General features: G+C 36.0%; 1 protein-coding gene across 9 annotated transcripts in view; it reads left to right on the top strand.

Moving 5' to 3' along the window:
* LOC125652147 (hemicentin-1-like) overlaps nucleotides 1-23,132 on the top strand; it is a 59,063-nt gene extending 35,931 nt beyond the window's left edge. For 6 of the 9 annotated variants that reach the window (XM_056139196.1, XM_056139197.1, XM_056139199.1 and 3 more), the window contains exons 3-9: nucleotides 4,415-4,542; nucleotides 9,588-9,807; nucleotides 12,255-12,278; nucleotides 15,043-15,364; nucleotides 16,513-16,553; nucleotides 16,739-16,753; nucleotides 22,243-23,132. In XM_056139196.1, the coding sequence (XP_055995171.1) occupies nucleotides 4,415-4,542; nucleotides 9,588-9,807; nucleotides 12,255-12,278; nucleotides 15,043-15,364; nucleotides 16,513-16,553; nucleotides 16,739-16,753; nucleotides 22,243-22,349 (857 nt within the window). In that variant the 3' untranslated portion in view covers nucleotides 22,350-23,132. The remainder of the gene's footprint in view (nucleotides 1-4,414; nucleotides 4,543-9,587; nucleotides 9,808-12,254; nucleotides 12,279-15,042; nucleotides 15,365-16,512; nucleotides 16,554-16,738; nucleotides 16,754-22,242) is intronic. The other 3 variants (XM_048881132.2, XM_048881137.2, XM_048881139.2) reach the window with 2 other exon arrangements.
* Nucleotides 23,133-25,572: the final 2,440 nt, after the last annotated feature.

Below are 25,572 nucleotides of genomic sequence, written 5' to 3'. Positions count from 1 at the left end.
AAACCTAACAGCAGAATGTACAAACGAACAGAGTGTAAACCTAACAACAGAGTGTAAACCTAACAGCAGAATGTACAAACGAACAAAGTGTAAACCTAACAGCAGAATGTACAAACGAACAGAGTGTAAACCTAACAGAATGTACAAACGAACATAGTGTAAACCTAACAGAATGTACAAAACGAGTAGAGTGTAACCAGTACTATAAAATATTCAACTGTACCTCCAGATAACAAAGACATCATCCCTACAATATAATGTAACCCTACAATATAATGTAACCCTGCAATAGGGTATATATCTTCAGAGTATACAGTTCAAATCAGAATATGCCATCCATACTATTTCTACAACAGTGTGATCAATAAACGCAGGGTATAGTCTTATAGCAGAATATAGTCCAACAAAAGTATAGTCCTATAACAGAGTATAGTCCTATAATAGAGTATAGTCCTACAACAGAGTATAGTCCTACAACAGAGTATAGTCCTACAACAGAGTATAGTCCTATAATAGAGTATAGTCCTACAACAGAGTATAGTCCTACAACAGAGTATAGTCCTATAATAGAGTATAGTCCTACAACAGAGTATAGTCCTACAACAGAGTATAGTCCTATAATAGAGTATAGTCCTACAACAGAGTATAGTCCTATAATAGAGTATAGTCCTACAACAGAGTATAGTCCTACAACAGAGTATACTCCTACAACAGAGTATAGTCCTATAATAGAGTATAGTCCTACAACAGAGTATAGTCCTACAACAGAGTATAGTCCTATAATAGAGTATAGTCCTACAACAGAGTATAGTCCTATAATAGAGTATAGTCCTACAACAGAGTATAGTCCTACAACAGAGTATAGTCCTACAACAGAGTATAGTCCTATAACAGAGTATAGTCCTATAACCGAGTATAGTCCTACAACAGAGTATAGTCCTACAACAGAGTATAGTCCTACAACAGAGTATACTCCTACAACAGAGTATAGTCCTATAATAGAGTATAGTCCTACAACAGAGTATAGTCCTACAACAGAGTATAGTCCTACAACAGAGTATAGTCCTACAACAGAGTATAGTCCTACAACAGAGTATAGTCCTACAATAGAGTATAGTCCTACAACAGAGTATAGTCCTACAACAGAGTATAGTCCTATAATAGAGTATAGTCCTACAACAGAGTATAGTCCTACAACAGAGTATAGTCCTATAACAGAGTATAGTCCTACAACAGAGTATAGTCCTACAGCAGAGTATAGTCCTATGATATAGTATAGTCCTACAATAGAGCATACACACAGTGCAGTTCCACAATAGTGTATATTTTTTTTACAGCAGTACCAACTTAAACAGAATACGGTCATACAGTGTACTACCATGTGGTCCTGTCAACAGAGTATATTTCTACAAAAGAGATTGATTGAATATTGTTTAACGTCCCTCTTGAGAATATTTCACTCATATCGTGACGTCACCACTGCCGGTGAAGGGTTGCAAAATTTAGGCCTATGCACGGCGCTTATGGCCTTTGAGCAGGGAGCGATCTTTATCGTGCCACACCTGCTGTGACACGGGACTTCGGTTTTTACGGTCTCAGCCGAAGGACCACCTCATTTAGTCGCCTCTTACGACAAACTAGGGGTACTGAGGACCTATTCTAACCCGGATCCCCACAGGAGTGTTCAAAAGAGGATTCCTACAAAAGAATATTGTAATTTGATAAAGTATATATTGTAGTGTATTGTACATATGTTGTTGTGACTGTACTCTGCTGTTGTAGAGATTGTAGACCATACAACAGATTACAACCTGTACAACAGCATACTTTCCCTACAACATATTACAACCTGTACAACATCATACACTCCCTACAACAGATTACAGCCTATACAACATCATACACTCCCTACAACAGATTACAGCCTATACAACATCATACACTCCCTACAACAGATTACAGCCTATACAACATCATACACTCCCTACAACAGATTACAGCCTGTACAACAGCATACACTCCCTACAACAGATTACAGCCTATACAACATCATACACTCCCTACAACAGATTACAGCCTATACAACACCACACTCCCTACAACAGATTACAGCCTATACAACACCACACTCCCTACAACAGATTACAGCCTATACAACACCACACTCCCTACAACAGATTACAGCCTGAACAACAGCATACACTCCCTACAACATATTACAGCCTATACAATAGAATACACTCTCTACAACAGATTACAGCCTGAACAACATCATACACTCCCTACAACAGATTACAGCCTGAACAACATCATACACTCCCTACAACAGATTACAACCTATACAACATCATACACTCCCTACAACAGATTACAGCCTATACAACAACATACACTCCCTACAACAGATTACAGCCTGAACAACATCATACACTCCCTACAACAGATTACAGCCTGTACAACAACATACACTCCCTACAACAGATTACAGCCTATACAATAGAATACACTCCCTACAACAGATTACAGCCTGAACAACATCATACACTCCCTACAACAGATTACAGCCTATACAACAGCATACACTCCCTACAACAGATTACAGCCTATACAATAGAATACACTCCCTACAACAGATTACAGCCTATACAACACCACACTCCCTACAACAGATTACAGCCTAAACAACATCATACACTCCCTACAACAGATTACAGCCTATACAACATCATACACTCCCTACAACAGATTACAGCCTATACAACAGCATACACTCCCTACAACAGATTACAGCCTATACAACATCATACACTCCCTACAACAGATTACAACCTGAACAACATCATACACTCCCTACAACAGATTACAGCCTGAACAACATCATACACTCCCTACAACAGATTACAGCCTGTACAACAGCATACACTCCCTACAACAGATTACAGCCTATACAACATCATACACTCCCTACAACAGATTACAGCCTATACAACAGCATACACTCCCTACAACAGATTACAGCCTATACAACATCATACACTTCCTACAACAGATTACAGCCTATACAATAGAATACACTCCCTACAACAGATTACAGCCTATACAACACCACACTCCCTACAACAGATTACAGCCTAAACAACAACATATACTCCCTACAATAGATCATATAACAGATTACAGTCCCTACAACAAAGCACAACAACAAAACACTATCCCGGCAACAAACTATGCACAGTCCTTACAAGAGTAGAAAAATAAACTGCTTCATTCATTCAACATAGATTCTCCACATTTGTCACCCAAAGAACAGAATGAAAAAATCATCAGATGGTTTAATAACAGCTGTAGTTAATGTGTTGTACAATGCGTGCTTTGGAATTTTGCCCTAGATTTCTTCTGATATCTTGAGTGTTTCATAGTAAAGAGATGCATCAAAGTAGGACACAAAGGTACGAGCAGCTTAAATGACACATGGGTGCACTGATTATACCGCAGATTATTGAAGCTTCAGTCAACGTATTAATTCTAATGGTCTACAGCGAACGTATGGCTAACATATAGAAATAAAGGGGTGGGGTGGACAGCCGATACATTTCTCATCTTGTAGTTTTACAGAGGAGTAGTGAAACACATCCCAAAACTAAATGGATGTTAACTAACACTTTAATTCTAGGTATTATATTGTAAACTGTGGAAAAAAAATCAAGCACTCGAATATTAACTGCGATCTAGATAAGGAAGTTGACAATTTCGGTGTCCGGAAATGAATCAATTATTTCACAAGCCGGCTGATTTTTCCAGTTCTACATTGCATGTCTACTTTTCTGAAGTGATGTTACTGCATGTGTGTGTATGCGCGAGCGCAAGCCCTCGGATTCTTGCGTATGTACGTAAGATTCTTCAAAACGATGAGATTGACATTGTGCTTTTCAAAGAATATATCGGGTTCTGCGACGCCCACGTATACTTGTCTAGATTTCAGCAATTATAATGGCAATGCTGTTCTGATTGATCTATCTCCATAATGATGTAAACACAAATATCACACTTTTCGTCAAGTTCAAATATTGAGCGACTCTATGGGTCCTCTCTACGTGAGTGAAAAATTCTCGAATAGGACTTGGAAAACTACAAAGAAGCATAAATTTTACCGGTTCCTAAAAACGCGATAAAATTGGGAGTCGCCGAATGATACTTCTCTATGATGCTCCGAAAAATAACTACGGACGATTTTATGAAATTTCTTGGCAATCATCAAAGTAAATTCTGTCAGAAAAGTATACATGTATACAGCGCTTCGATACTTTCTTCTCAGATATCATGAAAAATTATGTTAATTCTAAGGTCATCTTGCAATGTTTTGTTGGGTACTATTCGTGTATACATTAAAGTTTACATGTTTAATTTTTTTCAGTGGCCGCCTTTTCCTACAAACGGCAAGTACCCCCCTCCTTTCTGGACACTGGTCGCCGCAACATCACCGTGCCTAGGGGAGGACTAGCGGAGCTCAGATGTAGAATTAGAAACCTGGGGCCAAAAGAGGTATTGTAAACAAATGCTGAGTGTTGGGCAATACATGTACCTCGTGTGTTTTCTCTGTAAACCTATGCTATAGTGATATTAAATGGTCTAAATATGGAAACTGGTCATTTTAGCAATACCTAGCTGCAGAACTGTAACTCTCTGAAAAAATATTGGGACAGATCAAAGAGCTACAGATCCACCCCTATTAAAACCTTCGATTTACGGCGCACAAAACAAATGCGCATGGTTGAGGTTTCATATCGTTGTATTCGTGTATTGTAGTTTCATAAATTTAATATAGAAAAGTCCTAACATATTTTCCTACTATACTTGTGTCCAAACATACCTTCAAATATTTATTAAAGCCCCATACGACCCGAAAACTCGCAGCTTCATATGATTTCGTTTGTTGAGGTAGCCTGTCAGTTTGAACCCTATTGCTATTGTTACCTATTCATAATATTCGTTATAAGTTATGTATTTTATCTTCATTTAGTATTCGCACGAATAATTAATAAAAATTAAAAAATATATATATAGTTTATCTAAAGGTAAAATAAGCTCTTGATTACTGAAAATGCAACAAAAGTCGAGTTTGGTCCCTTACGCTCGTGTGGCAGGGATGGAGACCGCGCCAGACTAACGAAAGCCTCATAGCCCTGAGTTTACATATTTGAATAATTATAATTTAACAGAACTGGGATGATTTATTATCTAAAATATTTAACTAAAATATTTGTGGCGATATTAGTTCACATCTAGACGTTATTGTGAAAATGAATCGCGATTTGAATAGACTGGCTACGTCAACGAACGAAATCTTTAAAAACTGAGTTTTCGGGTCGTATGGGGTTTTAATGAATATTTGAAGGTATGTTCGGACACAAGTATAGTAGGAAAATATGCTGGGAATCTTTTTATATTAAATATATGAGACAGCGTTGCATGAATATAGCGATATAAGCCCTCAACAGTGCGCTTTTTTTGCGCGCCGTAAATTGAAGGTTTTGATATGGGGTGGATCTGTAGCTTTCTGATTTTGTCAGAGAGCTACAGTTCTGCAGCTAAGCAATACCAGCTACAAGTGTGTGGGGGGATCCGTAACCAGTGCGAGTTAGTAACCTTTTTTCAAACTCAAGTTTCGTTAGATTTTAAATTAAAAAAAATGTAAGGAACGAGAGTTTAAGAAACCCGGTTACTAACAAGCAAATGTTATGGAACCAGTTTCTCCCATCACACACTTAAACTCTATTGAAATATAAAATGTACGTTAACATGCCATATCGACTCGAGTGCTCTCGGTTATCTACAGAAATGAAAGGTACAATGAATCGCCCCAGTTGTTTCAACATATCTTAGTGAAAATTTTAAAAATCTTCACTGAAAACAAAGTTGATATTTGGAGAAACGCAGGACACTGACTTCATGCTGCAGCAAAGTACTGAACATCTCTATAGGGTTTTAAAAGCTGATATAAACGATTGGATGTCTGCACATATCGATACTAGCCTTTTCTCTCCACAAGTAAACAAAGAAAAGGTTAAGAAATTAAGGAAACGTTCTACAATCTGGAATCAAGGATCTCTCTATTTCTGAATTTTTACAAACTACAAGCCCTGGAGTTCTGAGTCTCCGTCAGATTTGCTTGTTGATTTGATGAGTGTAATTTTTGAGTAATTTATAGTATGCCTTTGATATTACTATACAAACGTTATCAGCATGATTTTATTGTTCACAATGTGCAGCTACAAGGAATACAAAATTATTTTCAAATGGAAGCATGTTTAGGGCATGTTGTTAATCATTCACATGTATGTCACTCACAGAAATGGTGTAACGCGACTGTGAACTATGTCGCCCATTGGGCACCTGCTTTGAGTCATACAAATGTGTGCAAGGTAACCGCGAAAAAACCTACACTAAACCACGTGTTCGATGTGAAGAAAGTTTTGCGGTTAACGAGGGTGTTTTTATTGAAAGAACATAGTTCTACTAAACATGTCAGGTGAAAATTTTATCAGATCTTTTGATAATAACTTTTACGCGAGATTAATGCACTATGGTTTACCTCTGAAAACGTGGTGTAAATTTTTGAGAGCGTTTATTGATAATAATGTTCTTGGGAAGTTCACTTTATAGAATTATATATGAATTATTCGGTTTCCTTTGTGGAGCTATTAAGTAGAATTAATTAACATTTTTGTCTATGTTAGCTGTCATTTCGCCGGATTTACCGAGAAGTGATCCATCTGACTGTCCCGTTAAATTGATTTTTATGAGTTAGTTAAATTGATTTTTATGAGTTAGTCTCGGAGACAATCAAAGAAAAATGGACAGTTTCTGATTTATGGCCAAAAGATCGGATTGTACCGCCTCATTGTTAGCGCCGATCATCCACAATAGACTTTGATACATCCATGTCTCTAGCCTAGAAATTTGGATATTGTACATGTATGTTACAAATGACATGGTCATGATTATTGCAAGGTCCAAGGCCTGGTGATTTGCTCAGATTCCCCTCTCGAACTCAAAGATAGCGAAAATTCAATGAAAATCCTTCGAGAATAAAATTGAAGACGGTATCCAGTGGGTCTGTCATCAGAATTCTGGTGTTTAGTTAACTGTAGCAATCATAGAGAAAACAAAGAGGTCTTTTTTAAGATTGCAGTCTTCTTCAAGCTACTCTTAGCACAGGACCGCCCAAATAGAATTTCGTGTCATCAGCGAGTGTTTAGTTTCGATAGAATTTAAATTTCGTGTCATCTAGTGTTCAGTTTCGAAATATATGGATGACGATACAGGATTTCTTCATTTATCTTTACTTTTATCTTGGAAATTCAAAACAATTTGAATCCATATCATCTTCATATCATTAATTATGCACATCACGTTAGTATTGAAACAAACAGACATGAAGTGTCAATATTAGGTTTTATCACGTGACTAGGTAATGAAGTTTCAAAACATTCTAAAACATTTTATTTACTACACTTGGTCAATCTAACTAAAATGGCGCTTACGGGATTTCCGGAAGTGCGGATTGTGTTCCTTTCACCTGACGTCCTATGAAAAACGCAAACTCCGTCAGAATTCCTTTGCACAAACCAAACGTTTTCCTCATTTTAACCCACGAACTACAATAGACCTAACGAATTATTGTTTGATCGAGAGTAAGGGGAAAATAATACTTTTCCATAAAACCAGTTGTGAGAAGGCATGAAATATCTCGTCTTTCCAAAATACTTCTATGTCATCATATTGTTCTTGCTTCATATCAAATTTAATTCCTTTTAAATTTTCGCTTTCATGAGTAGTTCGTCCATGCCTAAAACTGCAGATCTCTCTAGGAAAATATTGGGACAGACCATTATCTTACCATAGACCTACAGATCTTCAGCTAACAGGTCTATTCCTAGTGAAGTGAAAGCTTGCATTGATAGCAGAGTTTCTCTATTTTCTTTTTTAATTGTTTTATATTTCAAAACTATATTCATACTAATATAAATGTTCTAATGTGAAAATTTTCAATTTTAAGTCCGTACTACTTTTTCAGTGTTATTTGCACGCGTAAGAATCACGAAGTTACAATATACAAATCTGTTTATGTGATGTGGCATCTGGGCAACGTCTCTTACGATGAGGTGGCAGGGGACAGGTTTTTTTCTTTCTGAAACATCAGGGCAGGTGTTATACATCAAAGTCAGATTATGAAAGACTTCTGAAAAATCATATTTCCCTTTTATGTCAATACCTGTATTTCAAATTGGTGTAGCTAATAAATTATGACCCTAGATTACATGTAATCTATAGATACTGGTGTTGGTACACAAAACATGCTCTGAGCAGGTACCCCTTTCTTGCTTTGATTTTCCCTCATTTGGGCTAATTCGCACACACACACACACACACACACACACACACACACACACACTCACCCACCTCCACCAGCACAGTACCAAGCGAGGAGATTTAGCCAGTGTAAAATCAAAATCCCTGTCTGCCCTTCTTAAAAATCTACTTTTCATATGGGGCCATTCACCTTCCCTCTCAGCTACAGACCTTTCCCTGAACATACATGTTTTCACCGGAATTTCTTCAGCAACTGACCAACTGTGCATAGTTTCATATTTGCATCATCTATATGCTAGGAATTTTGGTGACGCCTAGATGTTGCATATCAACATTTTCATTAAGCACTCAGCTACATTTTACATGTATCCTAAAATTATTGTATACATTTTTAAACATGTAATATTACTTCATGCATGAGGTATTTCCATTTTGAAAGGAAGTTGATGGGTCTATAGTGCAAAACTGTCCCTTGCTACCAGAGGCATTGATTGGGGAGTTTGTGAAAAACCTAGTATTGTTCGGTGATCGATTGGACTGGAACAGTTTGGCCTGCTGTATGGTTACAATACCTGAAATTACACCTTGATCAGCAAACTTATAATGTAAATGATGTTTAATGGAAAAGAGGATTCAATTGAGTTTGAACAAAATACAACTGTGTAGTTTGTTTTAAATTTTCTTAATTGTAGAACCTTATTGCATCACGTTTTTATAACAGGTCGCGCAAGAGTGTCGTCTGTTCTGATACTGCGTTTTTGCGGATTAATGTTTTCATTTCTGCGGGATAATGTGAATGTATTTCTCTAGAAATAATATTTTCAAATTTGATGTAATACGTACTTACTTGGAGATTGAAGTTATTGTTGATATTAGTCTTTTCATTGTATAATCTCTGAAATTAAATCGAGTGTATTACCATAAAAAATGTAATAAACATTATAATTGTCAATTTCTAGTTGCGTTTGTTTCGGGTTCAATTTATTTCATCTATTTATTAATTCATGAAATACAAAAAAGGGTTTGCAGCGTTGTGTGGATTTGATACTATTTTTGCGGATTCACACAGCTAGCAATATATTCAAGTTGTCTAGAAGTGATAATGGTACATGTATCTAACATGCATACACATAAGTTATTTGATTTTTGTTCATAAGATATTTGTTGATCTCAAGGAGAAAATGTTGTAACTAGTAGACCCTTCTGTGACTTAGGTAGCGTGGCGGAAGCTCTCCATGGACTACCCCTTGACCGTGGGCACGTTTGTTTTTGAGAAGGATGACCACATCAGCGTGGATCACCAGGATATTTCTGATGACATAGCGGAATGGAATCTCATCATCAAGAGGGTGGAGCCCCGCCACTCTGGAACGTACGAGTGCCAGATCAGCTCCACCAGAGTCCTTACCTACCATGTGCATCTACACATACTTGGTAATTAAGTCATTTAAGTGTGTCTTATTTTTCTGTCATTCCTTCATGATCAAGTTATTCTGTCGTCACTATCCGAGCTTGTGAACTCATTTGATGAAGGTCACACTCTTGACTGGCTTTACTTCATATTTCAAAATTGTTGGGAGATCTTTGGCAGAAAGGTCAAGTTTGAAGTGGGTTATTTTTACTTTTGTTTTGGACAGATATGTAATGTATAATAGATCATATTTAAGAAATTAATTTCATTTTTGAAAATACATGAGAGTACGCCGGTCTAAAGCTCGGATAGTGACGACAGAATAACTTGATCATGAAGGAATGACAGAATAATAAGACACACTTAAATTCATTTCTTATACTTACTACTTTCATTTTTGCCGGAATTCCCAGCCGTTAAAATAGACATGCTATATTTATGAAGTAGCTCTGTATTCATACGCGCACTATTTACAACTGCAGTGCGGTCATGAGGAAAAGCCTATCATTCTAATTTGTGAAGATTCAAAAGCAGATATAAAGGCATGGCTTCTACTACCTCTGTTGAAGATTAACTCAAACCAAACAATACTCTGAAAATTAAACAAGTCGGATTTTGGGGGTGTTTTTTCTGGGTTTTTTGTTTTTGTTTTTGGTGTTGTTTTTTGGGGTTTTTTTTGAAAGTTTGGAATGACACCTCTAGGTCTTTTCGGATTCAGACCAGGTAAAAAAAAACAACCCCAAAACAATTTGGTTGTTTTGAAAAAGTATTTCTATATTCTTTTAAACTCAAAATATCGCCGAGTTTCCCCTGATATATGTTGTATATACCTTCTGATTTAAAGCAAGTTTCCGGTTCAAAACATAATTGAAAACAGTCATTCCGTTTACAGATATCTATTGAAGAAAAAAAAATTGAGCACACTTTTTAGTGTGATAATTTTTTCATTTTTATTTCAAAATGAGGGTGATAATCCCTGACAATTGGGTAAGAATTGTACTTTTGAGAATATATTAAAAGGTCACAATCTCACGTTATTGTATTTTTATCGACAAATAAAATACCATGACACCGCAAAGGTTCATTCCTGATAAAACATTGGTAAATATTAATTCTTAAAGAACACAATGCAGCAGCGATTGTTTTCCCCGGCGAGGGCATCTCCTTTACGGGCTACTGCTTCTCCACACCTCGATTTCTGACCTATACGAACTGATTTTAATCACAATCTGGTGCAGAGTAACCTAAAATCAATTTGTCACTTGATTGCATACTGGTGTACATGTTCCTCGAATTAAATCATTTTCTGTTGTAAAAGTCATACTCAGATTAACGGTAAAATGATATCAAGGGTATAAACCCATTACCAGGTGATTAGGATTGCGAATGTCACTGACGGCTGTTGATGCAATATAATGACGTTTCTGAAGTGGTTCGAAAATCAAGATCTGGTTTAATGGAGATTATTGATTTTATCTTGATTCACTGCATATCTACGTCAACTTAACACAAAACCTGCAAAATTGATATACCAATTAAATTAGATGCACGCAGTTGTGATTAATAAATGAATTTGAAAAGCCAAATCGCAAATGATGTAATCAAAATTGTCGCCGGCACTATTGTGACTTGGGAATTTGCAAATCGAAATTAAAATACAAACATGCAATGTAGGTAGACAAAGAGCAATATTTTTCTATGAACACGTTTTTAGTTCAGAGTTTTTTAATCTACAATACAGATTACGTTGAGATATATTTCTCGAAGCTCACTTCCACTTCTGTTTGAGTTGCATGAAGTATTTGCCTACTAAAAGTGTATTGGCAATATTAGCATGCTCCCTGTCCGGTGAACAGTATCGATTCTTTAGCGTTTAATAAAAAGGCTGTAATCAAGCGTTCTAATTAAATGTCAAAGAGAGATTCGGTTATTTGTCAAATGTTCGGAATCAAACCCCCAAGATCAGGATCGGCCATTGATTTGGATTTGTATTCACTATGCCTGCCTAATCCGTATTCACACAGACATTAACAATGATATTTGAACTGGAAACTAATTTGGCACACTTCTCAGACCTAGTTAGACTGCGCTTGAAATAAATCTACCAAAGTCCAGCCCATAAAATCTTTTTTAAATTCAAGTTATGAATTTCATTTTTGAAAATTCATGAAGGTATGAACTGTGACGTGTGAGCATTTCATGAAAAGTACGCCGTTGTGAAGCATGGCAGTTCATACCCTAGACGTACTATATTCACCAAGATTCATGCGCGCATTGTTCACAATTGTAATGCATTCATGAAGAAATGGCTATTATTACAATTTGTGAAGATACCAAAATCAAAAACATTTGAAATGTAAATATTACATTTTAGTTTCAAATTTAAAAGCGTGGCGCGGATCAAACCAGCGAAAAAACAATACAAATGAATATTATACACCTTCTTATTTCGTTCATTATATTTTTCCAGATACTTCTGTAGAAGATGAATCAGGTGAGTAATACCGTATTTAAAGTTTCTTTTTTATTTTTTTATTTATTTATTTTTAGCTCACCTGAGCTAAAAGCTCAAGTGAGCTTTTCTGATCACCCGTATTCCGGCGTCCGTCCCTCTGTAAACTTTTAATATTTTTGACTTCTTCTCAAAAACCACTGGGCCAATTTCAACCAAAGTTGGTACAAAGCATCCTTAGGTAAAGGGAATTCTAAATTGTTAAAATAAAGGGCCAGGCCACCTTCCAAGGGGAGATAATCAAGAAAAGGTAAAAATACAGTAGGGTCATTAAAAAAATCTTCTTCTCAAGAACCACTAGACCAGAAAAGATGAAATTTATAGATAAGCTTTATTAGGTAGGTCAGATTCTAAATTGTTAAAATCCTGGGCCCCAGGGGTCGGATGGGGCCACAATAGGGGATCAAAGTTTTACATACAAATATATAGGAAAATTTTGTTGAAATCTTGTTCTCAAGAACCACTGAGCCAGAAAAGCTGAGATTTATATGAAAGCTTTCTGAGATAGTGCAGATTCCAAATTGTTAAAATCATGGCCCCGGGGGTCGGATGGGGCCACAATAGGGGATCAAAGTTTTACATATAAATATATAGGAAAAATCTTTAAAAATCTTCTTCTCAAGAAACACTGAGCCAGAAAAGCTGATATTTACATGAAAGCTTTCTGACATAGTACAGATTCAAGTTTGTTAAAACCGTGGCCCCCGGGGGGTCGGATGCGGCCACAATAGGGGATCAAAGTTTTACATACAAATATATAGGAATTTTTTTTTTAAATCTTCTTAAGAACCACTGAGCCAGAAAAGCTGAGATCTATATGAAAGCTTCCTTAGATAGTGCAGATTCTAAATTGTTAAAATCATGGCCCCAGGGGTCGGATGGGGCCACAATAGGGGATCAAAGTTTTACATATAAATATATAGGAAAAATCTTCTTCTCAAGAACCACTGAGCCAGAAAAGCTGAGATTTACATGAAAGCTTTCTGACATAATGCAAATTCAAGTTTGTTACAATGATGGCACCGAGGGGTAGGATGGGACCACAATAGGCGTTCAAAGTTTTACATACAAATATATAGAGAAAATCTTTAAAAATCTTCTTCTCAAGAACCACTGAGCCAGAAAAGCTGAGATTTGTATGAAAGCTTTCTGAGATAGTGCAAATTCTAAATTGTTAAAAGCCTGGCCCCCGGGGGTCGGATGGGGCCACAATAGGGGATCAAAGTTTTACATACAAATATATAGGGAAAGTCTTTAAAAAGCTTCTTCTCAAGAACCACCGAGTCAGAAAAGCTGACATTTACATGAAAGCTTTCTGACATAGTACAGATTCAAGTTTGTTCAAATCATGGCCCCTGGGGGTCGAATGGGGCCACAAGGGGGGGATCAAAGTTTTATATACAAATATATAGGAAAAATCTTCTTCTCAAGAACCATTGGGCCAAAGAAGTTCACATTTACATGAAAGCTTTCTGACATAGTGTAGATTCAAGTTTGCAAAAATTATGGCCTCCAGGGGTAGGTTGGGACCATAATAGGGACTACGGTTTTACATGCAAATATATATGGAAAGTCTTCTGATATGGACCAAGGTGACTCAGGTGAGCGATGTGGCCCATGGGCCTCTTGTTTTTTGTTGTCGGTTTTTTTTTGTTTTTTATTTTTTTTTAATTTTATTGATGATTTTTTTGCTTTGAGCGCTTACTTTAAATTGCAGACTTCATTAAGACTCCTTAGGAAATGTGGAATAAGATAGGATTCTGAAATATCGGTATCAAATCTGAAAAGTCCGTTTCTGAAAAGCTTGTAGTTATAATGCAAATAGACGCACTTGTGTTGTGGAAGAATTCCTTCAGTTTTCATTGCATTCAAGATGATCCAAATCAAATCAAAGATTGTCATTGTACTCAGAATGACGATTTTTCTATAAAATGAAAATGAATTATCCTTTTTTATACGATTAAGAAAATGTTTAGATTTGATTGCTTTGAAAACGAATGTATTCAATGACAAAGGGCATTAGATGACGTCATAGTCATTGTGACATAACAACAGATTATAATTAGTGTAACAGCGATACGTTTTGTAAACGAGATAATCAATACTGTAGATAAAGAGATAAAAAGAATAGTATTATTTGTTCAGATAAATTACGCTTTTCAATACTGTATCACGCTGTCCTAGACTTTCAATATAAAAAGAAAGTAAGAATGATTGAATATTGTTTAATGTCCCGCTCGAGAATGACAGATTTTCAATATATTCAAGAGCAAAAATTACAACACGTACCAAATTTAATTAAGATCGTTAAGTGTTCCCATGCTTTCAGGAAACCGATAATATCATAGGAGTGTTCGTTCAGTATTTCTTTTCCCACAAGGAGTACTAATTTCAAGTCGTTAAATTTTAGTACTCTTCATATTCCTTTATTGAAATATTATTTCCTTTTTCCCCACAGAATGCAGGAGAATTGATATCCCTTGTTTAAATCGTTGAGCGAAATTGATTACATAATCATATTATGTCAGAGAAATGTTTTGTGAAATCTCTAATTTCCTTTGTCATTGTTCTAGATTTTAGGTTCTTTGTAAGTCAAACTGGTTTGATTTTATGCATGTTCTTGCCGAGTTTCCAACCATCTGCAATATGTCAGTATCATATGTTGTATATGAAAACTAGCGGCTTTAACTTAAAGCTAGTGTGTGGAGGTTTTTTTTTTCTATGTGACAATGGTATATTCTTTCAGCTATTGATTTGGACGGTACAAAGTATGTAAACTTAAATGACCCTATAACTCTGACATGTAATGCCACATTTGGAAAGGATGCCCTGTCTAGCGTACAGGTGGACTGGTTCTTTAATGGTGAGATCATCAAATCGGGCGACCCCCGGTGGTTAAACAGACTTCGAATCGCTCAGTACATCACATCTGACGGTCGGACCATCGTTAGTCAGCTCCATATATCCCATAGCCTGAAGAGAGACGATGGTCAATATGTGTGCCGGACGATAAACTACATGAACGGCCGACAAGAGACGGACAGCATGGACGTCATTGTCCTCAATAGTGAGTATTCACAGTTACTGGGCGTCACTGCTTCACAACGATTCACCGAATCATTTGGATATTGAATTAATTTTACACAATACCCTTATGCCATGGTTAGTTCAAGATCTAGGAATAGAGTTTAGAAAGCTAATTTCGGTGACTTTGGAATAATTCTCGGAATAGTCCCACGTATTCAGTCTTAGAAATCCTCAATGAACTCTGACCCTTGTTGTGGTTTAATATGATCTGTATCCGTGTATCTCATCTCATCAACTTTACAGCATGGTGATCCTTCTAATTTTCACCTTTATAAAGGATATATCCCACAATAATACCAGCGCTAGCGGGGTTGTTAATGAAACTAAAACTAGGGATGATCGTAATTGTCTGTTTCGTTCAGTAATTTTCCTTACTATAGTTGTTATGTCTTTCAGTGTGTTAGCCATCTCTTATGTAACTTTTATGCATGCTCATTTTGTCAAAAGATTCTTTGTATGGATGTGTTGATGACTGCATACGGCTTGTCGACCATTTCAATTTTATTAACAAGGGTATTAAAGAGGACTGTCAGAGTTCAGCAAGAATTTCTACAACTGAATGAAAAGGGGCTGTCCCTAGATAGCATTATTCCAGGTTACAAATATCGCCGGGTCACAGAAAAGCCGCCCCGACAGTATGGAAATTATTTTTTATGACATTTTTCTAAAAGGGAAGTTGAAAAGACCTTATATGACATAAATTGAATGATTCAGCACTTTTAAGAGAGGATATAAAATGCATGTGTCATTCTATAGTCACTAGATCTTGACAGCAAGGACCTTTTTGTCTTCAAAACACAGGTTCTAACTTTGCTTTCAATTTTGCCTAAACATTTATTGATTTCATGTGATCATCTTTGCACATGTTTTAACACTGCTACCAGTGTGACAAGCAGTAACTTTGAATACCGTCTGAGGACAATAGAATACCACACATCACTTGTTGGTTGTTGCTTCTTCTTTTTTTTTGCGATGTGTAATTCTTTCGAATAATAGTTGAAAAAAGCATGGCATAATGTTTTTGACCTAACACTGGTGAATATATAGCAGGAACAATGAGACATGATTAGATGTGTAAATGGGATATTGTTATGTTCAAGATTCATAAAATACATTTTTCTTTTATATGATCCACAGCGAATAAAGACATCTCAAAAAGAACTTATAAAGGTAAGTTACTTTAAGTACGCATGCATGACTTTCTTGAATTCTAGTATCATTCATTGAATGAACTTTCATGTGGTTGTTTTCAATGAATTACATAGTCATTTTTCAATGCACATAAATTTTGCAAGATTTAAGCAACATTGATTTGTAACACCTGAAAATAAATTGTGTGGTACTTTTATTTTCAGTTGGGGTTCAGGAAGGTGAGTATTTTACAAGATAGATTGGCATGATAGAAAAATTTGAGTGTTCAAGGAAAATTTTTGGAAAATAAACCACGCATGTATTGAAGGTATGCAGACGCACCTTTAAAAGCGCATTTTGAACTTTTTAGGCAATCAACGTTGCATATTTCTGACTTATTTATAACAATTTTAATTACTTGAGGGCAACAACATTATGTATTTGATTTGCTCAGAATTGACATGTTTTTTGTCAGGTGTCTTGTACTCCTGTATTATCACTGGCTTTCCCCTAATTACAATGCCCTCAAATTCATTGATTGACTTGGATTTTAATTCAAAACCGCTGTACTATTTTTGGCTTAAATATTTGCATTCTATTAATGTAAGGACAAGTAGTTCTACTCACAAAAATGTTCCTAACTGGAATTGTTTTACAGCTGCTGCCAAAAATTCGTCATTCTCTGAACATCATGTTTATAAACTTTTTTTATGAATGTAGATGGATAATTAAGAAATATTGCAAAACTAAGGCAACCATGCATAAAGCTTTGTTTAACGAAAGACACGTGTAGTAGATCATAGAAGATTCTCTTGGAATGCTGATGATTTACTCAACGCCTCTCCAGGATTGTCCAATCAAATGTAAAAGAGTGTTTTACTGCGGATCTGTGACACTGTGTTCGTAACTAAACTGGTATCCTTCTTGACAAAGCTCTCTCCATGGAGTTCTTTGTTGATTGGTTCCCACTGCGGAGTTCCTTTGTTGATTGTGTAGAGGTTTACATCGGTAGGACATCGGATGTCGACTCCTGGTGTAATTCGTGCACTGGTTTACTGCTTCTTTTTTTCTCCCCATTTTTTGGCGGTCCTTGCAGACAATATTCTTCTTATTACAAACCGTTTGGCATTCTTTTAGAAATTGAATATACAAGAAAATGATAATGATGATGAGTTATTGTAAAACTTGTGTTCTGCAATGACAGTGTTTACAGATTTAGGTCTGAGTAGACTGGATACCTCTTGTTGATCATTCGTAGTTTCACATTACGCATCCTTCACAACACACCATAAAGTTTGCATTATTCTCCCCTTTGTAAATGAATAGTGCAAATTGCACACAAAATTTGATTGCATTCAAAACATTGCAAGTTTTGGCTTCTTTAGTAAATGGTATCTTCTCCGGATTCGTTTTCCCCCAGACACATTTATCATTGGTTACATATGCCATAGTCGAGAAAGAAAGGAGCTCACTTCATCACATAAATCCAGGCCCTACTGTAAGTCATAATTACCCCGTCAAAAACATCCTCTCTGAATTTGACAGCAATACATGCTCAAGGAGCAAAAAATATACAAGCAGTAACGGAAAGCGAGCACAGGTGCTGCTATACTTTTTATACTGCAAGGAAGAATTTTTGCACATAGATAATTTAAGGTGAAAAAGAATGCAAAATGGAAATAATTATTGATTCAAAGATAATAGCTGATTGATTAATTCAAAATTATTTGAGTTGGAGAATTCCATCTTTATCGAGCAGGTGCGTGGACGCCCACAAAGGAAAAATGCTGTTTTCAAAGTAAATCTCCGCACTTATGTTTCTGTCCATAATATACATTCCATATCAAAATCAATAGGTTTATAATTCGAGGAAATGCATTCTTATCGTTGTTTTACATGTTTTTGTGGAATTGACGGATTTAATGAGATCAAAACAACCTACGTAAATACTCTGTGATGTTTACGCCAGCTATCAACACCCATTCAGAAAGTCAAGGAAATGTACCGATTAATTGCGTCAAGGTTCTGAGTATCTAAAAGTATGCCACATTATAGACGCATATATCGCAGCATTGACAGTTCTATTTGTTACTTCCTAGCAGGTACTAATCATGCAATTACACTTGTTTGTTGCCATTTCGTCGTAGTTATTTATCTTGATCGCGATACTTTATGCAACGGTCATTCTCGATATGTACACTATTAAAATCCAACTAAACAATGATCTGAAATACTTTTTGGACAACCAAAAATACTAATGATATCATGCCCTTTACAGTTGTGCATAAAGAAGCCACCCATAATATTTTTATCACAAGGTAAAAAGTCTTATTTACCAACTTAACCCCCCCCCCCCTATCAAGTCCGAAAAGTGTGTTAGAATCACGTGACTAGAGGAGAGCATCTTATTTACTTATTTTGCATTAAAAGAAGCCATTAAATTAGTAAATAGCTCGATAGCAAACAATAAAAAATAATCTTATAGTACCATCGCTAGTATCGTTCTATCAGCACAAACAAGAGGTCCTACAGAAGTAATTACGCGGACACTCTTGAACCTACGCTACACGATGATCTGATGAATTACATTTTGACGGTTCTTGAGAAGGTCATTTGATATAAGAGCGGCCCTAACCTTTGTTTCACAAAGACCTCAGAAGCCATTGTTTTACTAAATTGAATTTTCACTACATGAGGCTACATGCCCCCCCCCCCCCCCCCCTTCAAAGAAGAGGGGCATATTGCTTTGCACCTGTCGGTCGGTCGGTAGACCACATGTTGTCCGCTCAATATCATGAGAACCATTTACTTGATCGTAATGATATTTCATATGTGGGTTGGTTATGAGTAGAGAAGGACCCCTGTTATTTTTCAGGTTAAAAGGTCAAAGGTCAATCTACTATGGACATAGGAAGACACTGTCTGCTCAATATCTTGAGAACCCTTTGCTTAACAGACATCAAACTTGGCACGCTGGTACATCTTCAGGAGAAGATAGCCCCTATAGATTTTAAAGTCACTTGGTCAAGGGTCAAACTGGACATAGGAATATACTGACCACTCAATATCTAGAGAATCCTTTGCTTGACAGACATCAAACTTGGTACACTGTTACATCCCAATGAGTAGATGACCTCTATTGATTTTGATGTCACATGGCCATAGGAATATGCTGTCCACTCAATATCTTGATAACCCTTTTTTTGACAACACCAAACTTGGTACATCTTCAGGAGTAGATGACCCCTATTGATTTTGAGGTCACATGGTCAATGGTTAAACTGGACATAATAATATAATGTCTCCTATATTTTAAGAATATTGTGCTTTAGTGACACCAAACTTGGTACACTGAGTAGATGCCCTATTGCTTTTAGCTCACATGGTCAATCCATTCCTGACATGGGTAAATATTGTCTGCTAAATATTTTGAATTGGAGATACTACTATCAATCAAATGATGCAAGTGTATAGCCCTTTTCAATTTTGCACCATGGAGGGCATATGTGTTTTACAAAAATCTCATGTTTCATATTTGCATCCTTTGCACCATGGAGGGCATATGTGTTTTACAAATATCTCATGTTTCATATTTGCATCCCCATGGTTCTTGAGAAGACAGAAGAGTTTTCGTTTTATATTACTATGTACAAGTTTTGAGACTTGTATAGTATTCTGAGTAAGGAGTGGTGATATGATCTCTTCACTACAACATCTATGTATGTTGTACTATTCGGATTCGTGTCACAGAATGAAACTTCTGGGTGACTGAATAGTCGCTAAATGGAACAATGACACAATCTGTTATTCAGTGTTTTTTCATTGACCATTCAGGAAACTGAAAGGAGAGATTTATCCTCTGTGAGATTGAGTCCCTCTTAATACAGGGATGTTTTTAACATGTTTGTTTGAAGTTGGCACAGTGGTTCTTGAGAAAAATCGAAAAAAGTGAAAAGCATACAGACGGCAGACAGACAAACAACTTTTACTGAAACCCAAATGAGCTATAAGTACTGGAAGCATATCTTTCTTTCTTTTGTGAAATTGATTCCGCGCCCTCCGGTAGTTTTCGAATCGACAATAATAGATGTCTTTTAGTAAACCTTGATATGCGGTAAAGCACAATTAATTCTTGATTAGGTCATAATGAAAACGCACACTCAATGGAACTCTTCAGTGCGCAGTATATAAATGTTCCTAAAACCAGTCAACAGTACAGTCAAAAGGCGCCACATTATTCCTGCATTATTACATGTAACTAGTTTAAGGTCGATTCATTTTCAAGGAAAGCCTGATAAACTAAATGAAATGCAATAGAAGAATTCATTATATTTGGCAAGAGATCAAATTTCGGATATGGTCATGGAGCAACTCCAACAACACAAATGTGGACACGTGACTTTGCAGTACATGATTGCTATGTTGTATCTCCCAGGGAACACTACAACCAAACAATATCCTTATTTACAGATATTCATCTCAGTCTTAACATTAAATTCATGAAACCATCGTGTTCTCTGGCAGGTACTAGTACCTATTTTTGATGGACAGGGTTGGATTAATGGTCGCTTCAAATAATTATTAGCGAATAGGACAAGGAAAAATACGTATTCATTATTTCGTCTGATAATTGAAATACTGTTTTTATTGTTCTATTTTTTAATGAAAAAAGTTGTTTCAAACCATGTTTTATTTGCAATCATCGAAACATTATATTTGCATTGTGTTTCAAGATAAAAAAAAAAAAAAAAAAGATTCGGAAACAAATTATTTCAAGGACTAATAATCCGTCTCCCTGTACAATTACCTCGATATGAAAGTAATCATCAACCTATTGTTGAGTACGAAAAAATTATTAATGATAAACAAACTTGACAAAAGTCAAAGAAAAGTTACTCAAGCATAGAGCATAGGGATAAATAAAACAAACCACTAGCTACATACAAAATGCGCATTATGTATACCCTAACAAAATGTATTAGTTGTTACATTCTACAAAAAAGTTTTTGTCATGTTTTTTATGTTTTATTTTGCCAAGTAATTTTCAACACTTTACATGTACAAAGACTAGATATGTTTAGGTCTGAATTGATCCATATCATGATTTACACACAAAAAATTAAGTTCAGATTATTTTCACAGAGGATGTATATACAACTTTATCATATAAGCTATTTTATAAAATTACAGCGAGTCGTAAGATATTACATCTAAATAATAGAACCCCTCCCTATTTTTTTTTTTTACTTTGATGAACCTCTCTGCAAATTGAAGCGACTTTATGAACAAGATTCATGTCGCTACTAGATTTATATCTTTTAATGATGCGTCATTGATAGAAATTATATTCTTGTTTATAAAGTCGCTGTATGTTTTTGAAATTTGAAAAAATTAGATGACGTCTCCTTGTCCTCCAAAAAAATATAAAAAAAAAATATCGGAATGTTTTATTTCCGACGTCATATTAGGATAAAATGGCCCGTGATCGATTGTGAATATACATTCATAATTTAGACGCTTAAGAATTTTAAAATGTTTGAAAAATAGATATACATGTACTAGTAAACTTCACTTCACATTTTTGAGAGGCCAATTAAGGTCCAAATCATGTATAGTCCTTTGATTTGTAAACTGTTATAAAAGCTTGCCTATATAAAGAGGATTAAGATTTCTTGAAACCGGGATCCTATGGGTCATGCTTTTAATCACTGTAGCCTCTCTCTTTCAGCAAAGGGAAAGGAAGTGGCCGGGCGGTCTAAGGGAAATACTTCTGATCACGTGAGGGCTTCATTTGTCATGAACATAGTGCTGTTCTTGATTGTGGTTTTAAGGTGATAGCATGGACACCTAAACACTAATTCACGTCATGCGCACCATGCACGGAGAGACCAGCATTTTCGTGGAGCGAGGACAAACCGTGTCCATGGTGACGGGTATCAATGTTGTGAGTATCACTCAAGGCTGCTTTCACAGAGAACCTGATGAGAACATCGTGTCACACCCCCAGACCGCCAAGGTGTGTAAATCTGTTGAGACGGATTTGGTAGATTTCACATATCGTTCATTGACGTGAAAACTTCGTCCGTCCATCCTGTAAATGTGTTTACTATGAAAATGAGAGCATGCGCACGATAGAAAGAGAGAGAGAGAGAGAGATTATTTTTCTAAAATATGTGAATATATGCATGAGTAAATGTTTTCAATCTCTTTTGACATCACTTGTTTATAATATGGTTTTGTGAAAGCCTTGAGAATTTCCAAAGACATGGTGATATTTCTATCTGAAATAAAAATCACAAAAGATAATTGTACACAGGAAGTGTATGTAGAACTGGAAGTGTTTACGAATTTTCACTGATTAAGTCTTTAAGTTACAAACAGAACTATTTTAATCTATGTTCAGTTGGTAGCCGACTTTTTTGACCAAGACAATTTTCGTTTTTAAGGCATTGTGTGTTCAATTCGTGCTATGGTTGTTTAAAATTAGATGTAGATCTATTCACCAAACAGTGAATAAATAATTATTTGTTGTTCATCTCAATTAGGCGATGTATTTCACATCATGAGTATTATACTATTTTGTGAATGTTAAAAATGAGTAAATTAACTTTATATTTACGTTGTCTCTATTTTGTTTCCACCAGTACAAGCAATTATGGATGCTATGTACACGAGGGTTTTCTTATGTTCATTTCATATTTTATTTCCTGTGTTTCACACTCTGTCCGATAAAGCGGTTGATTACAATGTGAAACAGGTCCTAACCGCTGTTGTTTTTGTACAGTGGTCGGGGGAATCGATCTGGTTATGCGTGTGACTTTGTATTTCTTGTGTACCAATGTTCACAGATGCGCAGAGACAAGTATTTATTTCATAAATTTCCCACTGGAGCACCCCGTTTACCGTTTTGAATTAAACAACTTCGGATCGAATAATCGCCAATAATGTTTAACTTTATCATAGTTTGCTGTGTAACCGAAAATACATATAGACGCCGTTGGAATCGGAAACTTAATAAGTAACCCAACTTTCTTATGACAAGAGGTCTGTAAATTCATCTGTAGAGAACGCAAAGATTGCTTCTTCAGCATTCTGGTCTTTTTTGGCCACAATGCTTTTGAGAAAGGTCAAGCATTACTGTCATAGAGAACGTAACATGAACACAATAGGGAGAATGCCATGAACATTTTCTGTTAAGCTGACAATTTTGTGCGGCTTTTTGTCGGTGACTGCTAATTGTTTCCCGGAATCAATAAGCTTACAGTTGATTCCTTAGTAAACATTTCAATATGCAGATTGACAACTGGAAGGAACCTGGGATCTCGACAAATAAAGACACTGTACTACGACTTCACACATGTCTATTTCAATGCCTGTGATATACTACAGACTAACAGTTGATTTCAAAGATATTCTTAAGATCTCTTGAATATTCGTTTGATGAATTGAATTTCATCATTGTACAATAATTTTACTGATCAGTTTATTGATCAAAATTCGTTTGCGAAAGAATGTTAACATATACATGTAGATATCCATGAGTTTGTCAGGATTATATTTTTAAGGATATTAAAATATTTGATAATTTTTGTTTTAAACAAAAATGCAGTTGTGTAGATCCTATAGACAGGTTTTTCACTATATAGAAGTAACTACGCTGAGTAGTGTATTGGACACGATCACAGTGCGTGCTGTCAGATGATGAAGAGAAAGAAAACAAGGAGGTATCTTAATTCCGTGATAAATTAGCATTGTCTTGTCATTAAGTAAAACATTGCGAACATTTTCACTATTTAAAGAGGGCAAAATGATATCCGCCAATCTCATCTCTCATAAAGCAAGTCATGATTCTACAGCGTTACCAGACAGTTACGCATTCTTAGTCAGTGCCTCCACAGGAAACAAAACATAAAGCAGAGAGGCAGAGAGAAAAATCTTCCTAATATACAGACCTACTAATCACTCTAATGCACATGAACCTTCGTACATTTTTTGATTATCATTTTGTCAGGGTTTTTCCTCTTATGCCCCCTGCGTGAGAGTTTTAACCTTGCTTCGTTAAGAAGACTCCTAAATTATACATCAAGCGGTGTTACCGAAGCGGACCTTTCCTGTCATGCAATGTAAACATACTCCATTTCTACATACTAAGGCATATGTCGCTTACGTTTAGATATGAATATATTCAGGTAAATATGGAATACCTCCAGTTCAAAAGGGAAAAAACAACATTGAATTCTAGATTACAAAACCAATATGTAAATTGCTATCTCGTGAGTGCACTTGTCGATGGAAGAGGTCCCTGGTTAAATTAGCTGATTGAAATCAACATCTGCCATTCTTGCCATCAAGAGGTGCTGCATAAGATAGTCCATGTATAATTCAAAAGGCAATCATAATTGATTGCTTTATAAATTGCATTAACTGAATTTTTCCCCCCAATATTATGTGTTGGTTATCCTATCATCAGTATAAATCGTAAAAACTCCAGGTTGAAATAGCATTTTAAATTCAAACACATGAAACATAGCCATACATTGGCTTTCAAGCTTTCATTAGATTTCAAGCAGAAGTCAGTCAGAATTACCAAAATGGAGGGGTTTTTTTTCCAACCGGAACTGGTATCATGATGTCATAATTAACACTGAAAAATCCAAAGAATCTTACTTGAGGAATCGTGGTTCTATTGCAAACCAGAAAGCCTAATTGGACTCGTACCTTTATGTAGCTCTGAATGGCGGTTTCCTGTACACAATATTGTAAGGGTTAGTTGTTGGAGAAGCTAAGTTAAAGGCATTATAAAGAGGAAATGAGTTTGGTGTGCATGTAAGGGCATACCATTCAATTCATCCTCAGTTTTGGATCAAAACCCAACAAGGATCCCATAAATCTCTTATAGAGAACGTTCTGTTTATTTCTGTGCCCGGGAGAGTCATCCGACAATCTATCAATCATCACCTTCGTTATTTTTTATGATATAAATCCTCCCCGTACTAGTCTGCGACATCCGACACAAAGTCTGGTCGAACTAATGAATGCTCTACACTCGTGGCTCCTT

Source organism: Ostrea edulis, chromosome 5 (assembly GCF_947568905.1).
Source record: "Ostrea edulis chromosome 5, xbOstEdul1.1, whole genome shotgun sequence".
In the NCBI taxonomy this organism is placed as follows: domain Eukaryota; kingdom Metazoa; phylum Mollusca; class Bivalvia; order Ostreida; family Ostreidae; genus Ostrea; species Ostrea edulis.
The sequence above is the reverse complement of the archived record's forward strand: the minus strand, read 5'-3'. Positions and strand labels throughout refer to the sequence as shown.